Source organism: Microplitis demolitor, chromosome 4 (genome assembly GCF_026212275.2).
Source record: "Microplitis demolitor isolate Queensland-Clemson2020A chromosome 4, iyMicDemo2.1a, whole genome shotgun sequence".
Classification (NCBI taxonomy): domain Eukaryota; kingdom Metazoa; phylum Arthropoda; class Insecta; order Hymenoptera; family Braconidae; genus Microplitis; species Microplitis demolitor.
In genome coordinates this window covers 1,260,482-1,283,284 of record NC_068548.1, presented here as the reverse complement: position 1 = coordinate 1,283,284, position 22,803 = coordinate 1,260,482, and the positions used below count along the sequence as shown (strand labels likewise).

At 25.8% G+C, this 22,803-nt stretch overlaps 5 protein-coding genes across 6 annotated transcripts; 4 read left to right on the top strand and 1 right to left on the bottom strand.

Moving 5' to 3' along the window:
- The first annotated feature begins 77 nt into the window (after positions 1–77).
- On the top strand, positions 78–3,739 carry LOC103570622 (uncharacterized). 2 transcript variants are annotated; one of them, XM_053738186.1, is made up of 8 exons: positions 78–95; positions 468–544; positions 843–1,150; positions 1,216–1,347; positions 2,044–2,155; positions 2,230–2,392; positions 2,467–2,794; positions 3,340–3,739. In XM_053738186.1, exons 1-8 carry the CDS (start codon positions 93–95, stop codon positions 3,522–3,524), a joined length of 1,308 nt encoding a protein of 435 aa, XP_053594161.1. In that variant the 5' UTR covers positions 78–92; the 3' UTR covers positions 3,525–3,739. The 2 variants fall into 2 exon arrangements, with proteins under 2 accessions (XP_053594161.1, XP_008546643.1); XM_008548421.3 differs by lacking the exons at positions 78–95; positions 468–544 and having other exon boundaries at positions 712–1,150.
- A 1,478-nt stretch (positions 3,740–5,217) lies between these two features.
- Positions 5,218–9,625, top strand: LOC103579316 (uncharacterized). The gene is made up of 3 exons (XM_008560674.2): positions 5,218–5,611; positions 7,176–7,545; positions 8,979–9,625. The coding sequence occupies exons 1-3, from the start codon at positions 5,382–5,384 to the stop codon at positions 9,171–9,173; spliced, it is 795 nt and encodes a 264-aa protein (XP_008558896.1). The 5' UTR covers positions 5,218–5,381; the 3' UTR covers positions 9,174–9,625.
- A 574-nt stretch (positions 9,626–10,199) lies between these two features.
- Positions 10,200–15,608, top strand: LOC103570604 (lipoyl synthase, mitochondrial). Its single transcript, XM_008548398.3, has 8 exons — positions 10,200–10,544; positions 11,061–11,547; positions 12,068–12,884; positions 13,524–13,832; positions 13,915–14,071; positions 14,566–14,623; positions 14,704–14,859; positions 15,050–15,608. The coding sequence occupies exons 3-8, from the start codon at positions 12,828–12,830 to the stop codon at positions 15,411–15,413; spliced, it is 1,101 nt and encodes a 366-aa protein (XP_008546620.1). The 5' UTR covers positions 10,200–10,544; positions 11,061–11,547; positions 12,068–12,827; the 3' UTR covers positions 15,414–15,608.
- Positions 15,609–16,068: 460 nt separating this feature from the next.
- On the bottom strand, positions 16,069–18,262 carry LOC103570593 (proteasome subunit alpha type-1). Its single transcript, XM_008548386.2, has 5 exons — positions 18,026–18,262; positions 17,503–17,753; positions 16,834–16,993; positions 16,472–16,681; positions 16,069–16,403 (listed from the first exon to the last, which is right to left on the bottom strand). Exons 1-5 carry the CDS (start codon positions 18,026–18,028, stop codon positions 16,191–16,193), a joined length of 837 nt encoding a protein of 278 aa, XP_008546608.1. The 5' UTR covers positions 18,029–18,262; the 3' UTR covers positions 16,069–16,190.
- A 728-nt stretch (positions 18,263–18,990) lies between these two features.
- Positions 18,991–22,791, top strand: LOC103577445 (von Willebrand factor). Its single transcript, XM_053738803.1, has 6 exons — positions 18,991–19,077; positions 19,519–19,655; positions 20,962–21,165; positions 21,232–21,432; positions 21,509–21,595; positions 21,672–22,791. The coding sequence occupies exons 1-6, from the start codon at positions 19,035–19,037 to the stop codon at positions 21,768–21,770; spliced, it is 771 nt and encodes a 256-aa protein (XP_053594778.1). The 5' UTR covers positions 18,991–19,034; the 3' UTR covers positions 21,771–22,791.
- The last annotated feature ends 12 nt before the right edge of the window (positions 22,792–22,803 follow it).

The following is a 22,803-nucleotide window of genomic DNA, read 5'->3' as shown; positions in this document are numbered from 1 at the left end:
GACCTCTGTCCAATATTAGGGCCAGTAAAAAATAAAATAAACCTGATAATAGGCAATGATAAATATATAAATCAAATCTAAGTTTTTAAAAAATGGTATAATTAATACCTATGACTTTGAATTTTAATTGTGGACTAAATATTGATTTTATCAAAAAATTTATAGAAACCTTTTTTAAAGGAAATTTAATTTTCTACAAAATCATTTCTATAACTTTTTACCGTATCTCCAACCGTTCGCCCACAATTTTAATTTTAAACTTCAAAACTCCAAAAAATTAATTTACAGCAATTATTAGTTAATTAATTTTCTTTATTATCAATAATTAATTACTAATCATCAATTAATAATCAAATTTATAAATTCTAAGCAATTTTTTATACTCACAATTTTTTATTCGAACCCGCGCTTTAAATGAAATTTTAAATATTCAAAATTTTTAAATTTTCCCGCCAATAAATTGACAGCCATTTGAATTTCCTCTTCCGCCAACTTCAAGAGCCTGGAAACATAACCATCATTTTCTTCTGCACAACACACTCAAGTATACACTAAATATATAAATAATTGATAATAATTATTATTATTTAATTTAAGAAATAATTAATCAATTAATAAAAATTAATTAATTAATTTACTAAAAAAAAAAGTTCGAAATGTGTCGCAGTAACTTTTTTTAAAAAAAAAAAACAAATTTCGACAGTTTGTTGATAAAATAAAAAAAAATAAAAAAAAAAAAAATAATAATTAATTACAAAAATGCTTCCAACAGAAATATGGGAGTTAATAATTAATCACATTAATGATCCATGTGAATTAATGAAACTAAAATGTGTTTGCAGAAAATTCAATAATCTCATAGAAACAAAATTAATAAAATCAAAATTATGGGAAAAATTGTGTTTAGAAAAAAATATTTTACCATGGAAGGATCATATTATAAGAAAAAGATTCCCGGGAGTTATAAACAATGATCATTTTTTATCAAATTTACATCAGAGGACTTGGAAAAAAATTTACCACTCATATAAAAAATGGTCCGTTTTACCCCAACTTGAATATAAACACTCGAGCTGTGACTATGGTGATCAATTCCTGGGTGAAAATAATAAAAATGACCAGTCATTAATTACATGCACATGCGTTTGGAGTAAGTAATTTTTTTGTAAACGAATTTTAAATTTAAAATTAAAATTTTAATTTTAATTTCTGTAGAAAATCATCTGGCGGTGGGCACGAGCAATGGGTTTATTTATTACTTTACTGTCAACCATGACAAGCCGCTGAGAAAGATGTTCGTGATGAACAATGAGCAGGCGTTGATGCAAATTCATTTTTGGTACACAGGTAAAGTTGGAGGAGGTTATTGGGAGTAAGGTTTTGGGGATTGAGAGTAGGGGGAATGAATTGGGGAGAGAATTTGCTGGAGTTTGAGTACCCACATGACTATGTTTAAAAAATTGAAATTTTTGTGGGTAAAATGGGACGTCCCATTAATTAATTGACTGGCCCAATAATTAACTTTACTATTACTTAATAAACTTATTGATTATCTTATTTCCCTTTTCTATGATTAATTTACCGTCTCACGAAACTGGGCCACTAATCAGTGACCGGCCCATTAATTGATTAACCGTCCCAATAATTAGCCGTCCCACTCATACATTAACTGACCCGTGAATTAATAAACGATTTTATTAATGACAACTGTTTATTAATTAATTGACCGTTCCATTTATTAATGGACCGTCCTACTAATTAATGACCTGTCCCATTAATTAATTAAACGGTCCAGTAATTAATTAGCCATCCGACTCATACACTAACTGTCTTAAAATTTAATAAATTGCCCCAATAATAAATTAACTGTCTCACTAATTATTCAACCGTCCCATTAATTAATTAACCGTCCCAAAATTTCAATTAACTGTCCCACTAAAATATAGTCATGTGACCACTCATTTTACTCGTCTCTCCACCCTCTTTTCAAAAATCACCCTCATTTTGCTAAAAAAAAAATTTACTCCAAATTTTTTTTTGCAGATACCAAAAAATTATTAATGGCAACGCTTTCAAAAAATTATAATTTAAAATTTTGGGACATCGACAAACGTCAAATTATTGAAACACGATCATTTTTAGCTACGAATATTTGGTAATTAATAATTCAAAATTACTTTTATTCAATTAATTAATTATTTAAAAAAAAAAAAAATAATTAATTAACAGTGTTGGATTAACGCATCGTTTTTTTTCTGAATGGAATTGTCGTATAACTGAACACGAATGGAAGCCGACTGGTCTAGACGTAAAACGTTCATTTGATTTTTGTTGCCCGAATCATGGAGATTGTACTCGTAAAATATTGGCAATGTATCACGATGATAAAGGAGTAAGTTAACATCAATCATAGGTTTTTTTGAAAATAATTAATTTATTTATTTAAGTAATTATTAAATATTGCAGTTGATACTAAAGGCGTTGGCAGACTATATATTTATATTTACATACACAATAGATTTTTTAGAAAGTGGAAAAAGAAATATTACAATAACGGAGTTCTATAAATTACACCCTGAGAGTATTGATGCAAGTGATTTATTTATTCAGTATATTGCTATCAATAAAGTTGCGTTCATTGCTAATAGCAAACACTTGTATATTTTATTTGACGGACTTGGAACTAAAATGACTGATGAGAATTATAGTACCCGTGGTCCTTACAGAAGATTTCAAATTCCTGTATCATCGATTTTTATGCATTCGAATTTGATAATCATGGGTCTGAATAATGGTAAGATTTATGTATATATATAAATATATATAACTTCATATATATGTGAATTTGAGTATGTAAAATTATAGAGAATTTCATGCCCGTTAAAATGAGTACCCACATGCTATAGTTCTTTTTCATATTTTATAAAGTATATATACATATATAAATATATGACTTTTGAATTTTGAAAAATAAATATGGCATGTGGGTACTCATTTTAATGGGCATTGAATTCTCTACATTGTTACGTGTTCGAATATGTATATATATATATTTATATATTCATATATCTATATATATATGTTTATATATGTATCTGTGTATTTATTTGAGTACGGAAAATTATAGAGAATTTCATGCCCGTTAAAACGAGTACCCACATGCTATATATATTTGCTATGTTTAAAAAAATATATATATAGGAATATATATATGACATAAATTTCTGAAAAATAAATATGGCATGTGGGTACTCATTTGAAAGGGCATAAAATTCTCTACATGGTTACGTGTTTAAATATATACATATATTTATAGTCAGTATAAATTTTTTATTACAGGAAATTTGTGCCTCAAATATTTCAATGAGTTTAAAGACCTGGACACGGTAAATTTTCGCCTTGAATTATTTAAAACAATAAAAGTTGACACAAAGCCAATTATTTCATTAAATATCACCGATTTCAATGGTACTCCATGTATTATTGCAAGTACTGAGAGTGCTGTACATCTGGTACATTATTGAAAGCCATTAAAAGTATTAATTATTTTTTATCGATAAATAATTTTCCGAACTACAAATAATTTTTTTTGTATATTTTTAAATTACCGATTATGAATTAAATAAAAAAATAAAATAAATAACATTTATAATAATAGTGAATTTTGAAATTAAACGGTAATTAAAATTGTATAAAATGTATTTGAATATTTATTTTTTTTTTCTATTGTTTATATTAAAAATTTCGAGGTAAAAAAAAATAAATAATAAATTAAATAAATAAATATAATTGTCTTTTTTTATGTAATTAAGAATTTGAAAAAAATTAATTTTTTTAGTAAGTAAATTTGTCAGGTTTTTTTGATACTTAATCAATTATTGATTGCTGTGATTTAATTTTTTGGAGTTTTGAAGTTTAAAATTAAAATTGTGGGCGAACGGTTGGAGATACGGTAAAAAGTTATAGAAATGATTTTGTAGAGAATTAAATTTCCTTTAAAAAAGGTTTCTATAAATTTTTCGATAAAACCAATATTTAGTCCACAATTAAAATTCAAAGTCATAGGTATTAATTATACCATTTTTTAAAAACTTAGATTTGATTTATATATTTATCATTGCCTATTATCAGGTTTATTTTATTTTTTACTGGCCCTAATATTGGACAGAGGTCAAAATCGCCCGTTAGTAATAATAAATAATTAAATTTTCCCGGTATAAATAATTAAAGAATTTAATAAACTTGTGGTTTATAAAATTTCCATAGTGAAGTAATAAAAAAAAATAAATATCGTCGAGTGAATAAATACTTGAACTGTTGAATGTGCGCATGATAAATTAATAGTGCGTATAAAATAAATTTTAATTATCAAATAAATAATTTCCCGTTCACCGATCGCTATTATCTTTATCACACTATCGATTATAAATTGATAAATTGGTTTATTAAAAGACAATCTCATGAGCGATAGACACTCCAACAATCTCTTATCGTAGCCGTCACCTTGAACACGCTAATTTAGTTTTTTTTTCTTTGCTTCATTTTATTTTTTTTTTTTATTACTTGAAATGTATGAAAAAATGATTAATCCTTGAGCCGCGTGATTGCGCCTCCTTGCAAATATTTTATTGTTAATTTAAAAAACCCCGGTCACCGTCCGACTATTTTATTTTACCGATGCAGCCTCATATCTGATTATACGGCAACTTAATTATTTATTTACTCAAAGACGATTAAATCTCTCTTTGATATTAACAGTCTACATAATTATTATTGTTATTATTATTATTTCATATAATTATTCTCAGTCGTCTCACTAACCGATAAATATATATATTTATTAATGAAAAATATATAAAATATAAAATAATAATAAATTTATTTAAAATAAATTCCTCAGAGTTACTTTTAACAATAAAACCATCCGACGTTTTTTTATTACCATCCATAAATAATTTAACAATAAAATATCATCGACGTAATTTTTAAACGCCTCCAAAATAATATTAAATAAAAAATCCATTTATTCTCTAATATAAAAAAAAAAAAATTCTTAATCTAATACCATCATTAATAAGACATTAGTCGACTTTTTTTTTTTTACTCTATTTTATTATTATTATTTTTAAAATTTTATTTTATCAATAGCCACTAACTTCTCACAAGTATTACATTTACTATTAAAAAAAAAATAATTATTATTAAATATAAAACGTGGAAGCAAGACTGCGCAGTGCGTCAGTTTAATTATCAACAGTGATTAAAAAAATTTTTAATTTTTTTTTTTTTAAATACAATTTTATAATTTAGTCCATTTTAAATTAAAATTTTAATTAAGAAAAAAGAAGGGAATTTTTTTTACATTACAGAAAAATTTAAAAATGAAATTACATATATTATTGTCATTAATATTTATATTTGAGCGCACAGTGGATTCAAATTTCGTAACAACTGCAAGCTTTCATTACGACGAAGATCAAAGATGGAATCATGATTGGACAATTGATATTTTAATTGAACGCAATCTCGTTAGTGTGAAGACTGTTTATCATTGTCTAGGCTCGCTGGTACATGAACGAGCTGTACTTACTAGCGCACAATGTTTAAATAGGTAATTATAATAATAATTATAATCAATATTTATTTTATTTTATTTTCCCGAACTGAGTTCCGGATTTATAATCGTGATAACACGGAAACTAATAGCCGGAGATAAAAAATGATAAGAATCATTTTTGTAGGAAATTTAATTATCTACAAAAAAGGTCTCTTTAATTTTTTTTTTAAAATCAAAATTATAGACGCTATAAATTTTTTAAGAATTATGAATTTTTTTGCAAGAAATTTCTTGGGCTTATTTTTTGTACCTTTGAAATTTAAATACCGGCCAAAGTATTAGAGTAGGAAAAAAATGTTCAAATAAGAATTTGTAGGAAATTGAATTTTCTACAAAAAAGATCTCATTGACTTTTTCATTAAACTTGATATTTTGGACGCTATGAATTTTTTAAGTTCACTTTAATTATTTTTTTTATTCCGCGACTTGATTTCGCGGGTTTTAAAATTTGAATAGTGGGTCGAGTATTTGAATTAGAGGATCAATGGATAAACGGTTGGATAGGAAATTTCATTGGCTAAAAAAAAGGTCATGAGTAATTTTAACGTAAGTGCTGTAATTTAAAAGTTATTTTCATTTTTTCGGCGTAACTTCTCAATCAATGTGGTTTTAAAACTTTAATTGGAGTAATTGATGGCTGCTGACTTGTAATTAATTCTGGATATAATTTATGTAGTGAATTATTTTATTATATATTTTATACTTAAAGTAATTGAAAAAAAAACTTTTGACACTGACGATTTTTTTTTACTTAATCTTCAAATCAGGCCATTAAAAAATACTTTGGAGATAATATGTCAGAAGAACAAAAAAAAAAAAAAAAAATTAAATACCTTTGTGTGTTAATTGAGTCTACTGAAAAAGATATTTTTTTTATTTGTCGGAATTTTTTTTATTACAAAAAAAAAGGAATTTTTTTGTATATTATAAAATTTCCTGTAAAATAAGTACCCACATGACTATATTTTAAAAAAAAAATATTTTTGATTAATTTCATTTGGTAATTAATCATTAATAATAACGTTTTTTCTATTTTTGGTCTCTTAAATATCCTTTATAATTAAATAAATGTATGACACGTGTTTCTGATACAATTTCCCGTTGAATGAGTACCCACATGACTATATTTGAAACAGGTGATTAATTAATAAAATCATTAATTAATTAATTAATCATTTTTTTTTTATTTTAAATACCGTCATGTGGGTACTTATTTTACTCGTCATGACATTTTCTACCATATTCTATAGTTAATTAATCAAAAAATCATAATAATAATAACTTAAAGAAAGAAAATTATATAAATTTTTTTTTTCAATTAAATGAGTACGTGCTATGAGTTTCTGATACAATTCCCCGTTGAATGAGTACCCACATGACTATATTTAAAACAAGTGATTAATTAATGAGATCATTAATTAATTAATTAATCATTTTTTTTTTAATTTTGAATACCGTCATGCGGGTACTCGTTTCACTTGGAATGACATTTTCTAGCCAGTACTCTACTTAATTTATCGAAATAATGAAAATAATTGAAGTTTATTTTTTTTTACAGGACAACACCATTAGCAGATAATACGAAAGTAAAAGTATTCGGTGATACTTATTTAGATATAGAAACTGGAATTAAATTAACAAATATACATCCGATTAGCAATGTAAGTTATCATGATTGGCAAAGAGAATATGATGGGAAAAAACTGGACTATGCGTTAATAATTCTTTCCTTGCCAATATTTTTTGATAATGCACCAAATTTAATAAATTTAGCTAACGAATCGATTATCGATGAAATTGATTTTGATGATTGCATATTAACTTCTTTTACACGTGACAAGAGAAAACATGAGGTTCCAGTAAAATGTGTGTATACTAAGAATGGTAATAAATTAAATTGTACGTCGAAGGATCAAGATGGCGGATTCGTAAGGATTAAATTAATTAATTGCATTAATCAGAGTGAAGGAAATTAATCAGTTTGTAAAAATCGATTAATACATTGATCTTTTACGGAGAATCAGCTTTCTTTGCGGGTATTTGAATAAAATGGCGGGAAATTGAGTAAAAATAATTTTAAAAAAAGAAAATTAAAGCTAAAAGGCTAAGCTTAAAGATGCAATCGAAGAAATTGAGTTAAAAAAATTTTTTTACTGTTGTTTTGGTCCGTTAATCGCATTAATAAACAACCGAAATTAAGGCTGAGAATGCAGTCAGAAGCTTTGTTTGTTAAAATAAACTCTTAGAAAATTTATTTTCATTTTTATTAACTTATCATCAAAAAGGGTTCATTATAAGCTTCAAATCCTTTTTTTATTTTTTCTTTTACGACCATTTTTGAGCGATATATCAAAAATTTATTTTCCAGTTCAATTTTGCCGCGCCTCAAATTCCGTTAATTCGATAGTATGATTGATAACCTCAAATTACTGGCAAAAAATTTTTTTATCTTGAAGCAGAGTTTACGCATCAATTTGTCTTAAAAACCACAATGAAGGCTATGATTTTCAAAAAATGATGTAATTACGGTAATTTACGGCAAAATGTGGTGATTTACCTAAAATAGGTCTTTTACCGTAAAATAGGGCGTTTAGGTCAAATTCGGTAATTTACGACAGAACGTAGCCTTGTACAAAAAACTTTCGAAAATTCACCATAAATTTTCGGCAATACCGCAGAATTTACGGCCAAATTCGTTAATTTACCCCAAAATGTGGTGATTCACCTAAAATAGGTCTTTTACCGTAAAATAGGGCGTTTAGGTCAAATTCGGTAATTTACGACAGAACGTAGCCTTGTACAAAAAACTTTCGAAAATTCACCATAAATTTGCGGAAATACCGCAGAATTTACGGCCAAATTCGTTAATTTACCCCAAAATGTTATTATTTACCTAAAATAGGTCTTTTACCGTAAAATAGGGCGTTTAGGTCAAATTCGGTAATTTACGGCATAAACGTAACCTTCTCCGGAAAACTTGAGTCAATTCACCGTAATTTTACGGCAAGACTGCAGAGTTTACGGTAAAAATGTGGCAATTTACGGCAAAAACGCAGATTTTTAGGCAAAGTCCCAGAAATTTACCGTAAATTTGCGTTAACATGTCGGCATTGCCTAAAATATCTACTTTACGTTAAAAATACCGTATTCTACCCTACTTACTCTAAAAAGTGGTAAATTAGCATCAAATTACGATAATTTACCGTCATTTGGATGCACTAGGGAACTTATCGAAAAAAGTTTAATAATCATGGTTAACCTATAAATTTAATTAAGCGCCTTTACAAACTGATTAATGCCCTTTACTATAAACCTTATATATAAATAATATATAAATGATATGTATACACTAATTTTACAGTACGATTCCGGAAGTCCAATAAGCTGCCATTTAAAAGATGCATCAGACTTAGTATTAATTGGATTCATATCAAAATATCGTCGATATCCGAACGATGACGGATCCAGAACGTTAATACCTATATATACTTCTATTATTCCTGTAGGCAGTACGTTACATTATAATTATGTTAGACGTTATATAGAAAACAATTAAATATATATACATATACATATAAATAGAATACTCAAATTAATTAATAGCATGTTTAATATGTTCATATATGACGTTACGAAAAATCTATACGATGTTATTAGTATATATAATTATCTGTGATCATATATGAGCATGTATAATTATATATTATCTGTATATTTATTTTCATGGGATATTTAAGTATAAGAATTTATGTACCTTTTAAATAAAATGTAAATTTATATAAATATATATATATATATATTAGGGTGTTATTTTAGGGTAATTTGGGCCCTATAAATTTATATTGTCTATGAAAATTACTGCCCTAGGTATGGAATATACTATTATATATATATATGAAAATTATTTTTTCAATTAAATTTTTTAAATATATGGTTTTAATATTTATTAATATGTAAATTTAATATATATGTTATTTTGTGAGAAATAATAAATAATTTGTTAATTTATGTCCATTGTTTATTCAATAAATATATATATTTATATAGCCATTTTATATATATATATATATATATATATATATATATATATATAGCTATTTCAATTAAAAATAAATATGTTATGTGGGTACTCATTTAAAAGGGCTCTTAATTTTCTATCAATTTTAATATATATATATATATATATATATATATATATATATATATATATATATATATAAATATATCTATTTCAATTAAAAATAAATATGTCATGTGGGTACTCATTTAAAAGGGCTCTTAATTTTCTATCAATTCTAATATATATATATATATATATATATATATATATATATATATATATATATATATATATATATCGACATTAGTGTGCCCATATTACCTCACACATATATTTAGTACTTCAATACGGATCTATATATATATATATATATATATATATATATATATGTATATATATATATATATATATATCGTTGAGCGTGTTAATGACTTTTTAATGTCTTAAATATTTTTTTTATCACATATATTTTTTTTATCTAAAATAAATGTCTAAAAATTTGAACAAGCATGTCTACAATATATATTTATTTGAAAATAAAATAGTAAACTGTGTGTCGAAAAACAAAAAAAAAATGGAAAAATTATTTATTATATGTTTGATATCTATAAAAATATTAATAATATCAAATAATTTGTATGAGGACGGAAGCTTGTATCATATTGATCATAAAACAATAAACGAATCAAATGATTTCCGAATATTTGACATGTGGAAATTTTCATGGACTGTTGTAATTGAAATATCCGTTCGTAATACTGACAGTGATTTTGAACCTGTTGATGGTGTGTTTCAATATCATTATTGCACTGGGTCATTATTAAAACCATATTTAGTTTTAACAAGTGCTGCATGTATACATGACGTGTAATTATATATATTTTTTATTTATTTATTTAATTTATTTTTTTTTTTTAAAGTTAATTATTCTTGATTCAAAAAATTTATTTTTTTGACTCAAGAATTAATTTTGTTGATTCAATTATTTTTTTATCAACAACAAATTTAATTTTTTTGATCAAGTATAGAAATTTCTCAACATATAAAATCAAATTTCAAATTAAGATTGTCTATTTCCCGCCAAAATTATCTTTAATTTAAGAAAAAAAATCATTTCTTGGATCAAATAAACGTTTTTTGCTTTTTACGGACTAAATATTGAATTTACATGAAAATTTATAAGGACCTTTTTTGTAGAAAATTAAATTTCCTACAAAAAGTGTCTCTATAAATTTTCCCCTAAACTCAATATTTTAGCGGGAATTTAATTTCGAAGTTATTTATAAAAATTTATTTCCATGCGCGGGAAAAATTTGAATTTTAAATAAATGTTTATATAAATTTTCGTATAAAATAAATAATAACACGTAATATAATTTTCAGAATATCACAATATAATGAATTTGGAATTTCTGTTCTCGGTGATTACAACAGAACTGAAAACGTTATATACATAATGAAATCACGGTCATTGAATCAAAACGAACAACGAGTCGGTAATGAATCAGGGTTGGTTAAAGAAGCTGTTAATAAACGTATGTCATTTAAAATGCGTCATATATATTATTACAATTTTGCTAAAAAATATAACAGCTCTGAGCCAGACATCGCATTGATTGGGTTGAAAAAATCTATATTATTTGGTAACAATGAAAAAATTACCATACCTATAGCGAGTAAGTGCCATAATATAAATTATAATAAATGTCTGATAACAATAATAACGGATAGTCGACGTGATAATTCTTCTTATACATGTTCGGTTAAATTTACATATGAGACCGTTTTCGATGAAGTAAGTCAACAAAGTCGCAATATAAGTCACGGAAAATTAAATTGTCATCCTGAAGATTTTGACGAACATAGTCGAGTAAGTATAAATATATATATATATATATATATATATATATATATATATATATATATATATATATATTTGCTTTGCTTGAAGTGAAATTTGTAGTCAATTTTGAGATCTTTTTACTTTTCCAGCGAAACTATTAGACTTATGACAAAATGTTACAGGACCTTTTTTGTAGACAATTTAACTCTCTACAAATTATCTCTGATAAAATTTTTCAAAATTCCGCATTGTTTTCTAGTTATTTTAATTTTAATGTCAAGCTTCTGATTAGAAGACTATTTTTTTTACGAGGCTGACATTAAAATGTAAATAACTAGAAAACAATGCGGAATTTTGAAAAATTTTATCAGAGATAATTTGTAGGAAATTAAATTTTCTACAAAAAAGGTCCTGTGACATTTTGTCATAAGTCTGATAGTTTCGCTGGAAAAGTAAAAAGATCCCGAAATTTACTATAAGTTGCCTTAAAATGACATCCTTATATATATATATATATATATATAAATATATATGAATTTGATTTTAGTTTTGTTTGGAGAATTCATGTGGAGGAAATCCAATAGTATGTAAGCTATATGGAGTTAAACCAACGAAATATGTCCAAGTTGGTCATTTAAAAGCCGTAAATAAAAAAACAAAAATGGAATATATATATATACCTGATGTAATAGACTTATAATGTTATAATATATATGAATATATATGACATATAATTTAATGTTAAATTTTATTAGAAAAAAATACTTGGTAAAACCATCGACAGGATTCGATCCGCGTACCTTAGGTTTAAATTCAAATTAATACATTCTTCATATTTCTTATATTTATTCCGAAAAATATATATAGTATGAATAATGTAAATTATTTGAATTATGATTTAAATAAATAAATATACGCTATTTTTTAATTGTAAATTGAAGTGGAAGGTTGAAAAATCATTTGCGCGGGAAATTTAAAAATTCAAAAAAGCGCGCGAAATAAAAAAGTGAAATAGCGGCATCTTTGAACATTTCTTGGTATTTTAAATAGAAAAATAATGATAATAGTAATGACGTATTGATCACATGTTAAAATAAACAGCGAAGTTTCGTAATTTCAGTTAATATACGATAACCTAGAAATTAATATATATGTATATATTTGTGTATATTTAATATTTTATTTATAAAAAAAAATTTTTTGATGTAACAATAAATAAAATTATGTAAAGTGTCAATTTATTAATGAAGAAGATCAATATTATTTATTGAGTAATTAAAAATAGATATTTAGATTATATTTTCAAAATGTATAGAAAAATTAGCTGTGGAAATTTTAAAAATATCAACCTATCACTTGGCTGTGTAAGTATATTTTTTTTATTACTTTTTCTATGGAAGATTGGGGCAAGTTGATGGATTTTTTTAAATAAAAGGAAAATTTTGTAAAATCATGCTGGGTGATGATGATAAATATTTTGCTAGGGTTCAAGTTCAAGGGGTTTTCTATATTCTAGTCGTGATCAGTAAGAAATTTCACGAAGTTTGAGTACCCACATGACGGGGTTTCGGTGACGAAAAAAATACGGGGTAAAATGGCGCTCGGGTAACCAAATTTGTAAATTTGTAATTTTGAAGTCTTGTGTCAAGTCCAGGAAGAGATTTCATGAAGTTTGAGTACCAACATGACAGAGTTTTGGTGAAAAAAATAAATGCGGGGTAAAATGATCTATAGAAAATTTTTTCGGAATTTAAAATTTGAAAAATGTGTGGGTGGATAGAGAATTTGATGACGAGTAAAATGAGTACCCACATCGATATATTTAATCATATGTGTAATTTAATATGGTTAGTTAATTAATTAACGGTTTAATTAACGCACATGGACTTTTTTGAAAAGTAGGGCTGTTGGTACTCATTTAACGCAGAATTTTATCCAGATCACAGAAATCCCCGTCACTTTTTTTTAAAAAATTCTGTGTAATATTAAAATTAATTTTTCAGGTTAAAAATTATTCTAAAGAAGAAACGACTTTCAAAGATAAATTAAACAATGGCCCTAATTTGGAGGACTTTTTAAATGAAAAAATTCCCAAGTACGATGGGAAATTGAAGTTAGATAAAAATGATAAGTCACGACTGAGATTGCCCCCATGGTTAAAACGTGAGATTCCAATGGGAGAAAATTATGCCCAATTAAAATCACAATTGCGTGAGTCGAAATTAGCGACAGTATGCGAGGAAGCGAGGTGTCCAAATATTGGTGAGTGTTGGGGCGGTGGCGAGCATGGAACATCCACAGCAACAATTATGGTAATTAATTAATTCAAATTTTTAATTAAAAAAAAATTTTTTCTAATTGAATTTTAATTTTTTTTTTTTAATAATTAATTAGCTGATGGGTGACACGTGTACACGTGGGTGCAGATTTTGCTCAATAAAAACCGCACGTGCGCCTCCGCCATTAAATCCCGAAGAACCAGTTAATACAGCAATTGCTGTTGCTAAATGGGGTGTTGATTATATTGTACTCACATCTGTTGATCGTGATGGTAAGTAAAATTTTTTAATTACTCTTAATTATTATTTTTTTTCTTAATTATAAAAAAAAAAACTTGATAGAAAAATGAGTTTTTATCTATACATTGTTATTGTGCCTAGAATATTGAGTTTAGGATGAAGTTTGTAAGGACCTTTTTTGTAGGAAATTTAATTCTCTACAAAAATGTCTCAGTGCATTTTTATCGTAACTTTGATAGTTTAGCCAGAATTTTAATTTAAATGTTTAGTTGAATGGAAATTGTCTTAAGGGGTGGGATAATTTTTTGGACTATGACTTCAAATCGTTATTGTGGCTAAACTATCCGTTGTATGGGAAAATTGATAGAGACCTTTTTTATAGAGAATTTAATTCTCTACAAAAATATCTCAGTACATTTTTATCGTAGGTGCGATAGTTTAGCCAGAATTTGAATGTTTTAATAAAATTCTAAAATTCATATTTTTTATAAATTTTTTTATTAAAATATTTTATATTTTCTTTTAGATTTACCCGATGGAGGATCTAATCATATTGCAGCAACGATAAAAGAGTTGAAAAATCGGTGAGAAAAAAAAATTTTATATTTTTTTTGGCAGTCAAATTAATTAATTTATTAATTTATTAATTATTTTTATTAATTAGGAGCAATATTTTAGTAGAAGCTTTGGTGCCAGATTTTGGCGGGAATCAAGAAAGTATACAAAATATCGTCGACTCAAAATTAGACGTCTTTGCACACAACATCGAAACAGTCGAACGCCTGACGCCATTTGTACGCGATCGACGCGCGAATTACAAGTAAATTTAAAAATTCAAATTTTTAAAAAATAATAAAAATTCCCGCGGATATAAAATTTTTTAAATTTAAATCTGATAATTTTCACTGAAATTATGAAGATTTGAATTTGAAACCAGCGGAAAATTTGAAATTTTTTTTTTTCTGAGTTAAAGGCGGGAGTAATTTTAAAAATTTGATTTAAATTTTCAGACAGTCGTTGAAAGTTTTAAAAATGGCGAAAGAATTAAATAAAAATTTGATAACAAAGTCATCGATAATGTTGGGCCTCGGAGAAACTGATGAAGAAATAATGACGACAATAAAAGATCTAAGATCTGTAGGAGTCGACGCACTGACTCTGGGTCAATACATGCAGCCGACAAAACGTCATTTGAAAGTAATTGAATACGTGACACCGGAAAAATTTAAATACTGGGAAGATTTTGGAAATAAAAGTGGATTTTTGTATACCGCTAGTGGTCCACTCGTTAGATCTTCTTACAGAGCTGGTGAATTTTATCTGGGAAATATTATCAAGCAGCGAAGTCGCAACGTAGAAGATGTTAATGTTTGATATTTTATTTTATTTATTAGTTTAGTGAATTTGAACTGTCGAGATTTTTGTAATTGTTGAGACAAATAAATTATTTTTATTTAAAGGCGGCTGGTTTTGTAATTGGAAAGAGTAGAAATTCGGGTCTGGTTAATTGGAGACTTTTTTTCGTTGGAGTTGAGGGAAATGAAAAAGTCTATGGGGGAATGCATTCGGCAGGTGATTTCATGAAGTTTGAGTACCCGGAAGACTAGGTTTGGGTTAGAAAATATATGTGGGGTAAAATGGTATTTTTTTGAAAATTTTGTATTTTTTTGAAATTTGATACCGGGGGTGAATTGGCGAGAAAATTTTAAGAGGTTTGAGTACCCGGAAGACTAGGTTTGGGTTGAAAATATACAAGTGGGGTGAAATGACATTTTTTTGAAAATTTTGTATTTTTTTTGAATTTTGATATTAGGAGTGAATTTGGGAGAAAATTTTGGAAAGTTTGAGTACCCAGAAGACAACTTCTTTAAAAAAGAATAACTTACTAATTTTTTTTTAAAAACTCAAGTCAAAATAATAAAAAAAAATTTTTTTTACAAACATAGTCATGTGACCACTCATTTTACTCGTCAGCTCACAAGCTTTCCATCTCTCCCCTCCACAATTCTCTAAAAAATAAATTACCATAGACAATGCAATCATTTATTATAAATCAATTACAGTAATTTATAATGCAAATCGGTAGTAATCAATAGTTAAAGAAAAAAAAATTAAATCGCAGTTAAGAATTTTATAAACTTATTTATTAATTTACTCCGTGTCCATCGCGACAGCTACGCGTGGCTGAGCGTCATCAGCTGGTGGATCCTGAGGCGGTTTGTCATCTGCACTCGTACCAGCAGTTGCAGCAGCAGCTCTGCCACGTTTTTCATCTCCCTCAATCTCTCCCAAGTAACGCTCAGTACTTTCTTCAGATAAGATTTCAAATGCGTGAGCTTTGCCCACTACTCCAATCGATACATTCTTTAAAAAAAATAAAATTAAAAATTAATAAAAAAAATTATTATAAAAAAAAAAAAAAAAAAAAATACCTTGATAGATAAATCAACTTCATTAGGTAAAGTATCACGTAATGAACGTAATCCATGTTTAATTAATTCATTTAAATCGCAAGTTAAAAATTCATTTAAATGTTTTTCGAGATAAGTACGAGCGGCTTGTGATCGTGATCCAATTGCCATTGCTTTGCAATCAAAATAATTTGCTGATGGACATGTTTGATAAATATGAGGTCCTTGATCCTTAATTAATAAAAAAAAAATTTTAATTAATTAATTAATTAATTGGTGATAAAAATTTTTTTAATTAAAAAATGTAGTGTAATTTTTTTTTTGTTAAAAAAAATCATTTAGTTGATTAATTAATTAATTAATTAGTTAATTAATATAATTACGTCAAAACCAGCAACAAGTAAACCGACACCGTAAGGACGTCTGTCGTATCTCTGAGTGCAAGTTTGCATTTTGTTACCCAAAGTTGCTATTAATCGTCCAACTGGAAGTGGATCATCATGTGAATATTTGTAATTCAGACATTCTGTTCTCATGTAACGGCTGGAATATTTGAATATTTTTTATTATGATAATTAATTAGCTATTAATTAATGATTAGAAAGGTCGATTTTTGAATGCTGTATGGAAATTTAAATTTCTGGGCGAACTATGGGAGTTATGATAAAAATGTACTGAGACATTTTTGTAGGGAATTAAATTCTCTATAAAAAAGGTCCTTATAAATTTTTCCGTACGATCAATAGTTTAGCCACAATAACAGTTTGAAATCATACTCCCACATTACAATCATTTTCTGTAACGAATTCTATTTAATTTAATTTTAAAATTAAAATTCTGGGTAAACTATCGAAGTTACGATAAAAATGCACTGAAACATTTTTGTAGAGAATTGAATTTCCTACAAAAAAGGTCCTTATGAATTTTTACAAAAGTCTAATAGTTTAGACTCTAGAGCTCGAAAAATAAAAAATGATAAATAAATAATTCAAAAAATTTAAAAATTCCCGCGCAATATTTAAAAAATGTAATAACATTATAACTAATTATACCTTAACATTCGTGCATCAGCAGTCAAGCCAGCGATACTTATTCCCATATGTTTGTCAATGGGTATTATTTTTTTTTGATAAGCAGATAATTCAGAGGAGGCGCGTTTCAAAGCAATGAGAACCGCGTACTCTTTATTTTTTAAACCGACAGTTGCTGATCCAAGTTTTACAGCTTCCATGGCATACTCAACCTGGTGCAAACGTCCCTGAGGACTCCATACAGTAACGTCACTGTCATATTGATTACGAAACTTAAAAAAAATAGAAAATTTTTAAACTTTATCTTTTAACAAAAAAAAAAAAATTATTTTTTAATTCTGATTTTTTGAAATTTAAAAATAATTGACTTTTAATTAAAAGTTAACTTGCAACTTGTAACAAAAAATTTTTATTTTTAACAAAAATTAAAAATTATTTTTTTTAATTAAAAAAAAAAAAATTTTATAATTGAAGGAAAATAAATTATTTTAATTATTTATAAATACATTAATTAGTTAATTAATAAATTAAAGTAATTACTTACCATTGTAATTTAATAAATAAACACTTGTCTGTTTATTTAATTAATTGTAAAAATTAATTTTTAATTATTGTTATTTAAAATTGATAATTAAAAATAACTAAACTTGTTTCCGATATAAATAATATATATATTTATTATTTATTTAAATGTATGACTATAAAAATATAAAGCGTTACTTATAAGATGTAATTAGGGTTAGAATTTTCGGAGAATCATGATCTGAAGAATAACATCAGTCATTTTGAAAAACAACAGAGGCGCTGCCGTTCAAAAAATTGGCGCGCAAAATTCAAATGTTTAAATTCTCAAATTTGACGTATTTAATTATTATAATTATTTAAATTAATTAGTATTAACTAATTAAATTATCAAGACATTAATTATAAAGAAATTAATTGATTAATTAATTTAAATAATTAATTTAAAAAAATTCGACTGAGAAATAAAATTTTTTTTTTTTTCAAATTAATGAATTTAATTATTTTAATTAAGAGTAATAATTAGTCTCAAATTAAAGATCAGAATTTTTTCAGCGATTTTCAAAATTAATTAATTAGTTTTAATTAATTATTTTCTTATATATAATCAAATTTGAAATTTATAAAGTTGGAAAATTTTTTTTTTTAGATTTTATTACTTTATTTTTTAAAATTATTATTTTGAGTACATTATCAGTGTAATTAACTTTGGTAATTTCATAATTCAGTTCTTGGAATTCTTTTGTCTTTGGTCTCAAGATTTTATTTTTTTTTTTCTAATTAATACAATAATTAAATTAACGACGAAAATAATATAAAGATAAAAATTTAGAGAATCGGTATTTTTCTATGTCACCTAAAAAATTCCATTACGGTCAATCATTACTATTATGAATCTATAAAAATATAAATATATGTGTATATGAATATATATATATATATATATATATATATATATATACAATACTCTAGTATTTTGTTAAATATAAATAAGCGACGAATTTTTTTTAAACATAAGTGGTTTTTTTAAAATGAAGACTGTATACTTTATTATTTCCATTGGCTTGGCAACTGGTAAATACTTATTATATATATTTATATACATTTAAGAATTCATTTTTTTAATTAAGAAGAATTTAATTAATTATTTAAAAAAAAAAATCATAATTTTGATGTGTGAAATATTTTAATTTCTTTAAATTGAAATAACTTGTAAAGTATTGAGTTTATGGAAAAATTTATGAAGACGTGATTTGTAGGAAATTGAATTTCCTACAAAAAAGGTCTAGTTGAATTTTCACCTAAACTCAATATTTTAGCGGGAATTTAATTTGGAAGTTAATTATAAGTAATTATTTCCATGCGCGGGAAAAATTTGATTTTTTGAATTAGAAATTCAAATTGCGGGTAAACTATCGTATACAAAAATTACTAACATGATAATTTCTGTTCAGAATTAAATTTTGAATAAAAGATGTCCTGATTTTTTTTTTTGCAAATTCGAGTTTTTTTAAGTTGCAGCCAAGTCATTAGAATTTACAAATGAAATAAATGGCGAAATTTGTAAATTGAATCAACGTTATAGCGACTGTGCGACGGCTTGTCCACTCAGTTGTGGTAAAAAAAATTTTGATAGAGATGACTGTCCAAATGTAATTATTTTCAATTAAAACAAAAAAAAAATTGATAACTTGGCAGTTTTGCGGCTTCATCTATTGAAATATTGATTTTTTCCTTTTTATTTCTAGAAGATTTTACTAATTTTTTTTTAGTTTTCTATATGACTATTTTAGATTCTAAAAAATAAATGAAATTTTGTAAGATTTTTCCATTTTTTTTTAATTTTCTAGGAGATTGTTGCGGTTGACTTCAAAATTCTCGGAAATTGTCTAGATTAATTTGAAGATAATTTTCTAGAGAATCAAGAAATCATTTTGAGATTTTTTAGGAAATTATTTAAGATTCTAGAAGTTAAAAACTTTCTAGAAAATTTTAATAATTATTTTTTTCAGAATTTTCTAGAACATTACAGAGTCGAATTCAAAATTCTAGAAAAAACTTTCTAGAGTTATTAATATTTTATTTTGAAATTTTCCAGGACATTTTCTAGATTTATTCAAAAACAATTTCCCAGAGTATTAAGAATTTTTCCAAAATTATCTATGAGATTATTGAACTTACTCCTAAAATTCTAGAATTAAAAAATTTGTGTAACTCTTTACTTTCTAGAAATAAAAAAAAATTCTATAATCGTTAAAATTATGTCAAGATCTTGATTAAAATTTTCTAGAAGATTACAGAGCCGATTTAAAAATTCTAGAAAAAACTTTCTAGTTAATAATAATAATTTCTTTTAAAATTGTCCAGGAGATTTTCTAGATTTATTAAAAAACAATTTCCTAGAGTATTAAGAAATTTTCCAAAATTATCTATGAGATTATTGAACTTACTCCTAAAATTCTAGAATCAAAAAATTTGTGTAACTCTTTACTTTCTAGAAATTAAAAAAAAATTCTATAATCGTTAAAATTATGTCAAGATCTTGATTAAAATTTTCTAGAAGATTACAGAGCCGATTTAAAAATTCTAGAAAAAACTTTCTAGTTAATAATAATAATTTCTTTTAAAATTGTACAGGAGATTTTCTAGATTTATTCAAAAACAATTTCCTAGAGTATTAAGAATTTTTCCAAAATTATCTATGAGATTATTGAACTTACTCCTAAAATTCTAGAATCAAAAAATTTGTGTAACTCTTTACTTTCTAGAAATTAAAAAAAATTCTATAATCATTAAAATTATGTTAAGATCTTGAAAAAAATTTTCTAGAAGATTAATCCAAAGCTTCTAGAAGTATCAGAAATCGATAGTCGCGCATTAAAAAATAGATGGAGCCAAAAAATTGTCAATTTCCATGGAAAATTACCCTGACATAAAAATTTATTTAAAATTATCCAGGATTGCAGTCCAGGCTGCGAATGTATCGACGGCTATTATCTGAACAAAAATCTAGAATGCGTTAAACCAGAAAATTGCGACCCGCCAAATGAGTCACGGCACAGTCTATTGGTCGCGAATTGCGGAGCTAACCAACAGTTTTCATTTTGTCGGTCACCTTGTCCGCCATCTTGTGGAAAGAAATCAATTTCACCTTGTCCATTCGTAAGCAATTAATTTATTAATCAGTTAATCAATTAATTACTTAACAAATTATATTTTTTATTAAAGAATTGTACTTCCGGCTGTGAGTGTTTGGACGGATTCTTTTTAAACAAAAATCGTGAATGCGTAAAATTGGAAGATTGTTACCATGAAAAAATTCCAGCAAATCCAGTATGTGGAGTAAACGAAACTTTTAATTCCTGTCATAGATCTTGTGAATTTAAATGTGCCGCAGATTATCTCCCTAAATTAATTCCAATGTGTGTAGTAAGTAATTAAATTTTTTTTTCTTTAATTAAATTTTAAACTGCACTTTAGTAATTAATTATTTCTCAAATTATAGGTAAGAAGAAAAGAATTGTATGGCATTATTAATGGAGCGTATTCACGTGGGAAAAATTGGACTGCTATTGTGGAAGCAGAATCAAAGGTAATTAAATAATTATAATAATAAATTAATTAAAATTCGTAGCCTTTGAAATAATAATGTTATATTTAATTACTAGAAATGTTGGACCGGATGTGGATGCTCGGATGGATTCTGGAGAAATTCTAAAGGACTTTGCGTTAAACCTGAGAATTGTTTCGATCATTTGAATAATTAGTATGGACTTTAAATTTAATTATAACTATGAGTCTAGTAGACTTACGGTGGAAATCAACTGGACCAATCTTGTAGGAAATTTAATCCTCTACAAAATTGGTCCTCATCAATTTTCTCCTAGAGTCAATACTTTACCCGGAATTTTCTTTCAAAGTAACGCATAATAATTTTTTATGCTATTTCTATTAAGTTTTATTGTTTCCAAGATTAAAATCGAAATTTCTGCTAAACTATCAAAGTTACGATAAAAATCAATTGAACCAATCTTGTAGGAAATTTAATCCTCTACAAAATTGGTCCTCATCAATTTTCTCCTAGAGTCAATACTTTACCCGGAATTTTCTTTCAAAGTAACGCATAATAATTTTTTATGCTATTTCTATTAAGTTTTATTGTTTCCAAGATTAAAATCGAAATTTCTGCTAAACTATCAAAGTTACGATAAAAATCAATTGAACCAATCTTGTAGGAAATTTAATCCTCTACAAAATTGGTCCTCATCAATTTTCTCCTAGAGTCAATACTTTACCCGGAATTCCCTTTCAAAGTAACGCATAATAATTTTTTATGCTATTTCTATTAAGTTTTATTGTTTCCAAGATTAAAATCGAAATTTCTGCTAAACTATCAAAGTTACGATAAAAATCAATTGAACCAATCTTGTAGGAAATTTAATCCTCTACAAAATTGGTCCTCATCAATTTTCTCCTAGAGTCAATACTTTACCCGGAATTCCCTTTCAAAGTAACGCATAATAATTTTTTATGCTATTTCTATTAAGTTTTATTGTTTCCAAGATTAAAATCGAAATTTCTGTTAAACTATCAAAGTTACGATAAAAATCAATTGAACCAATCTTGTAGGAAATTTAATCCTCTACAAAAATGGTCCTTATCAATTTTCTCCTACACTCGTTATTTTGTCCGTTATCATAATTTAAATAAAAAATTTCACATATCTATTCCATGTATAAAAAAATGTACACTCAAAATTTAAATATATCACTCTTTATTAATTATAAATTAGAAACATCA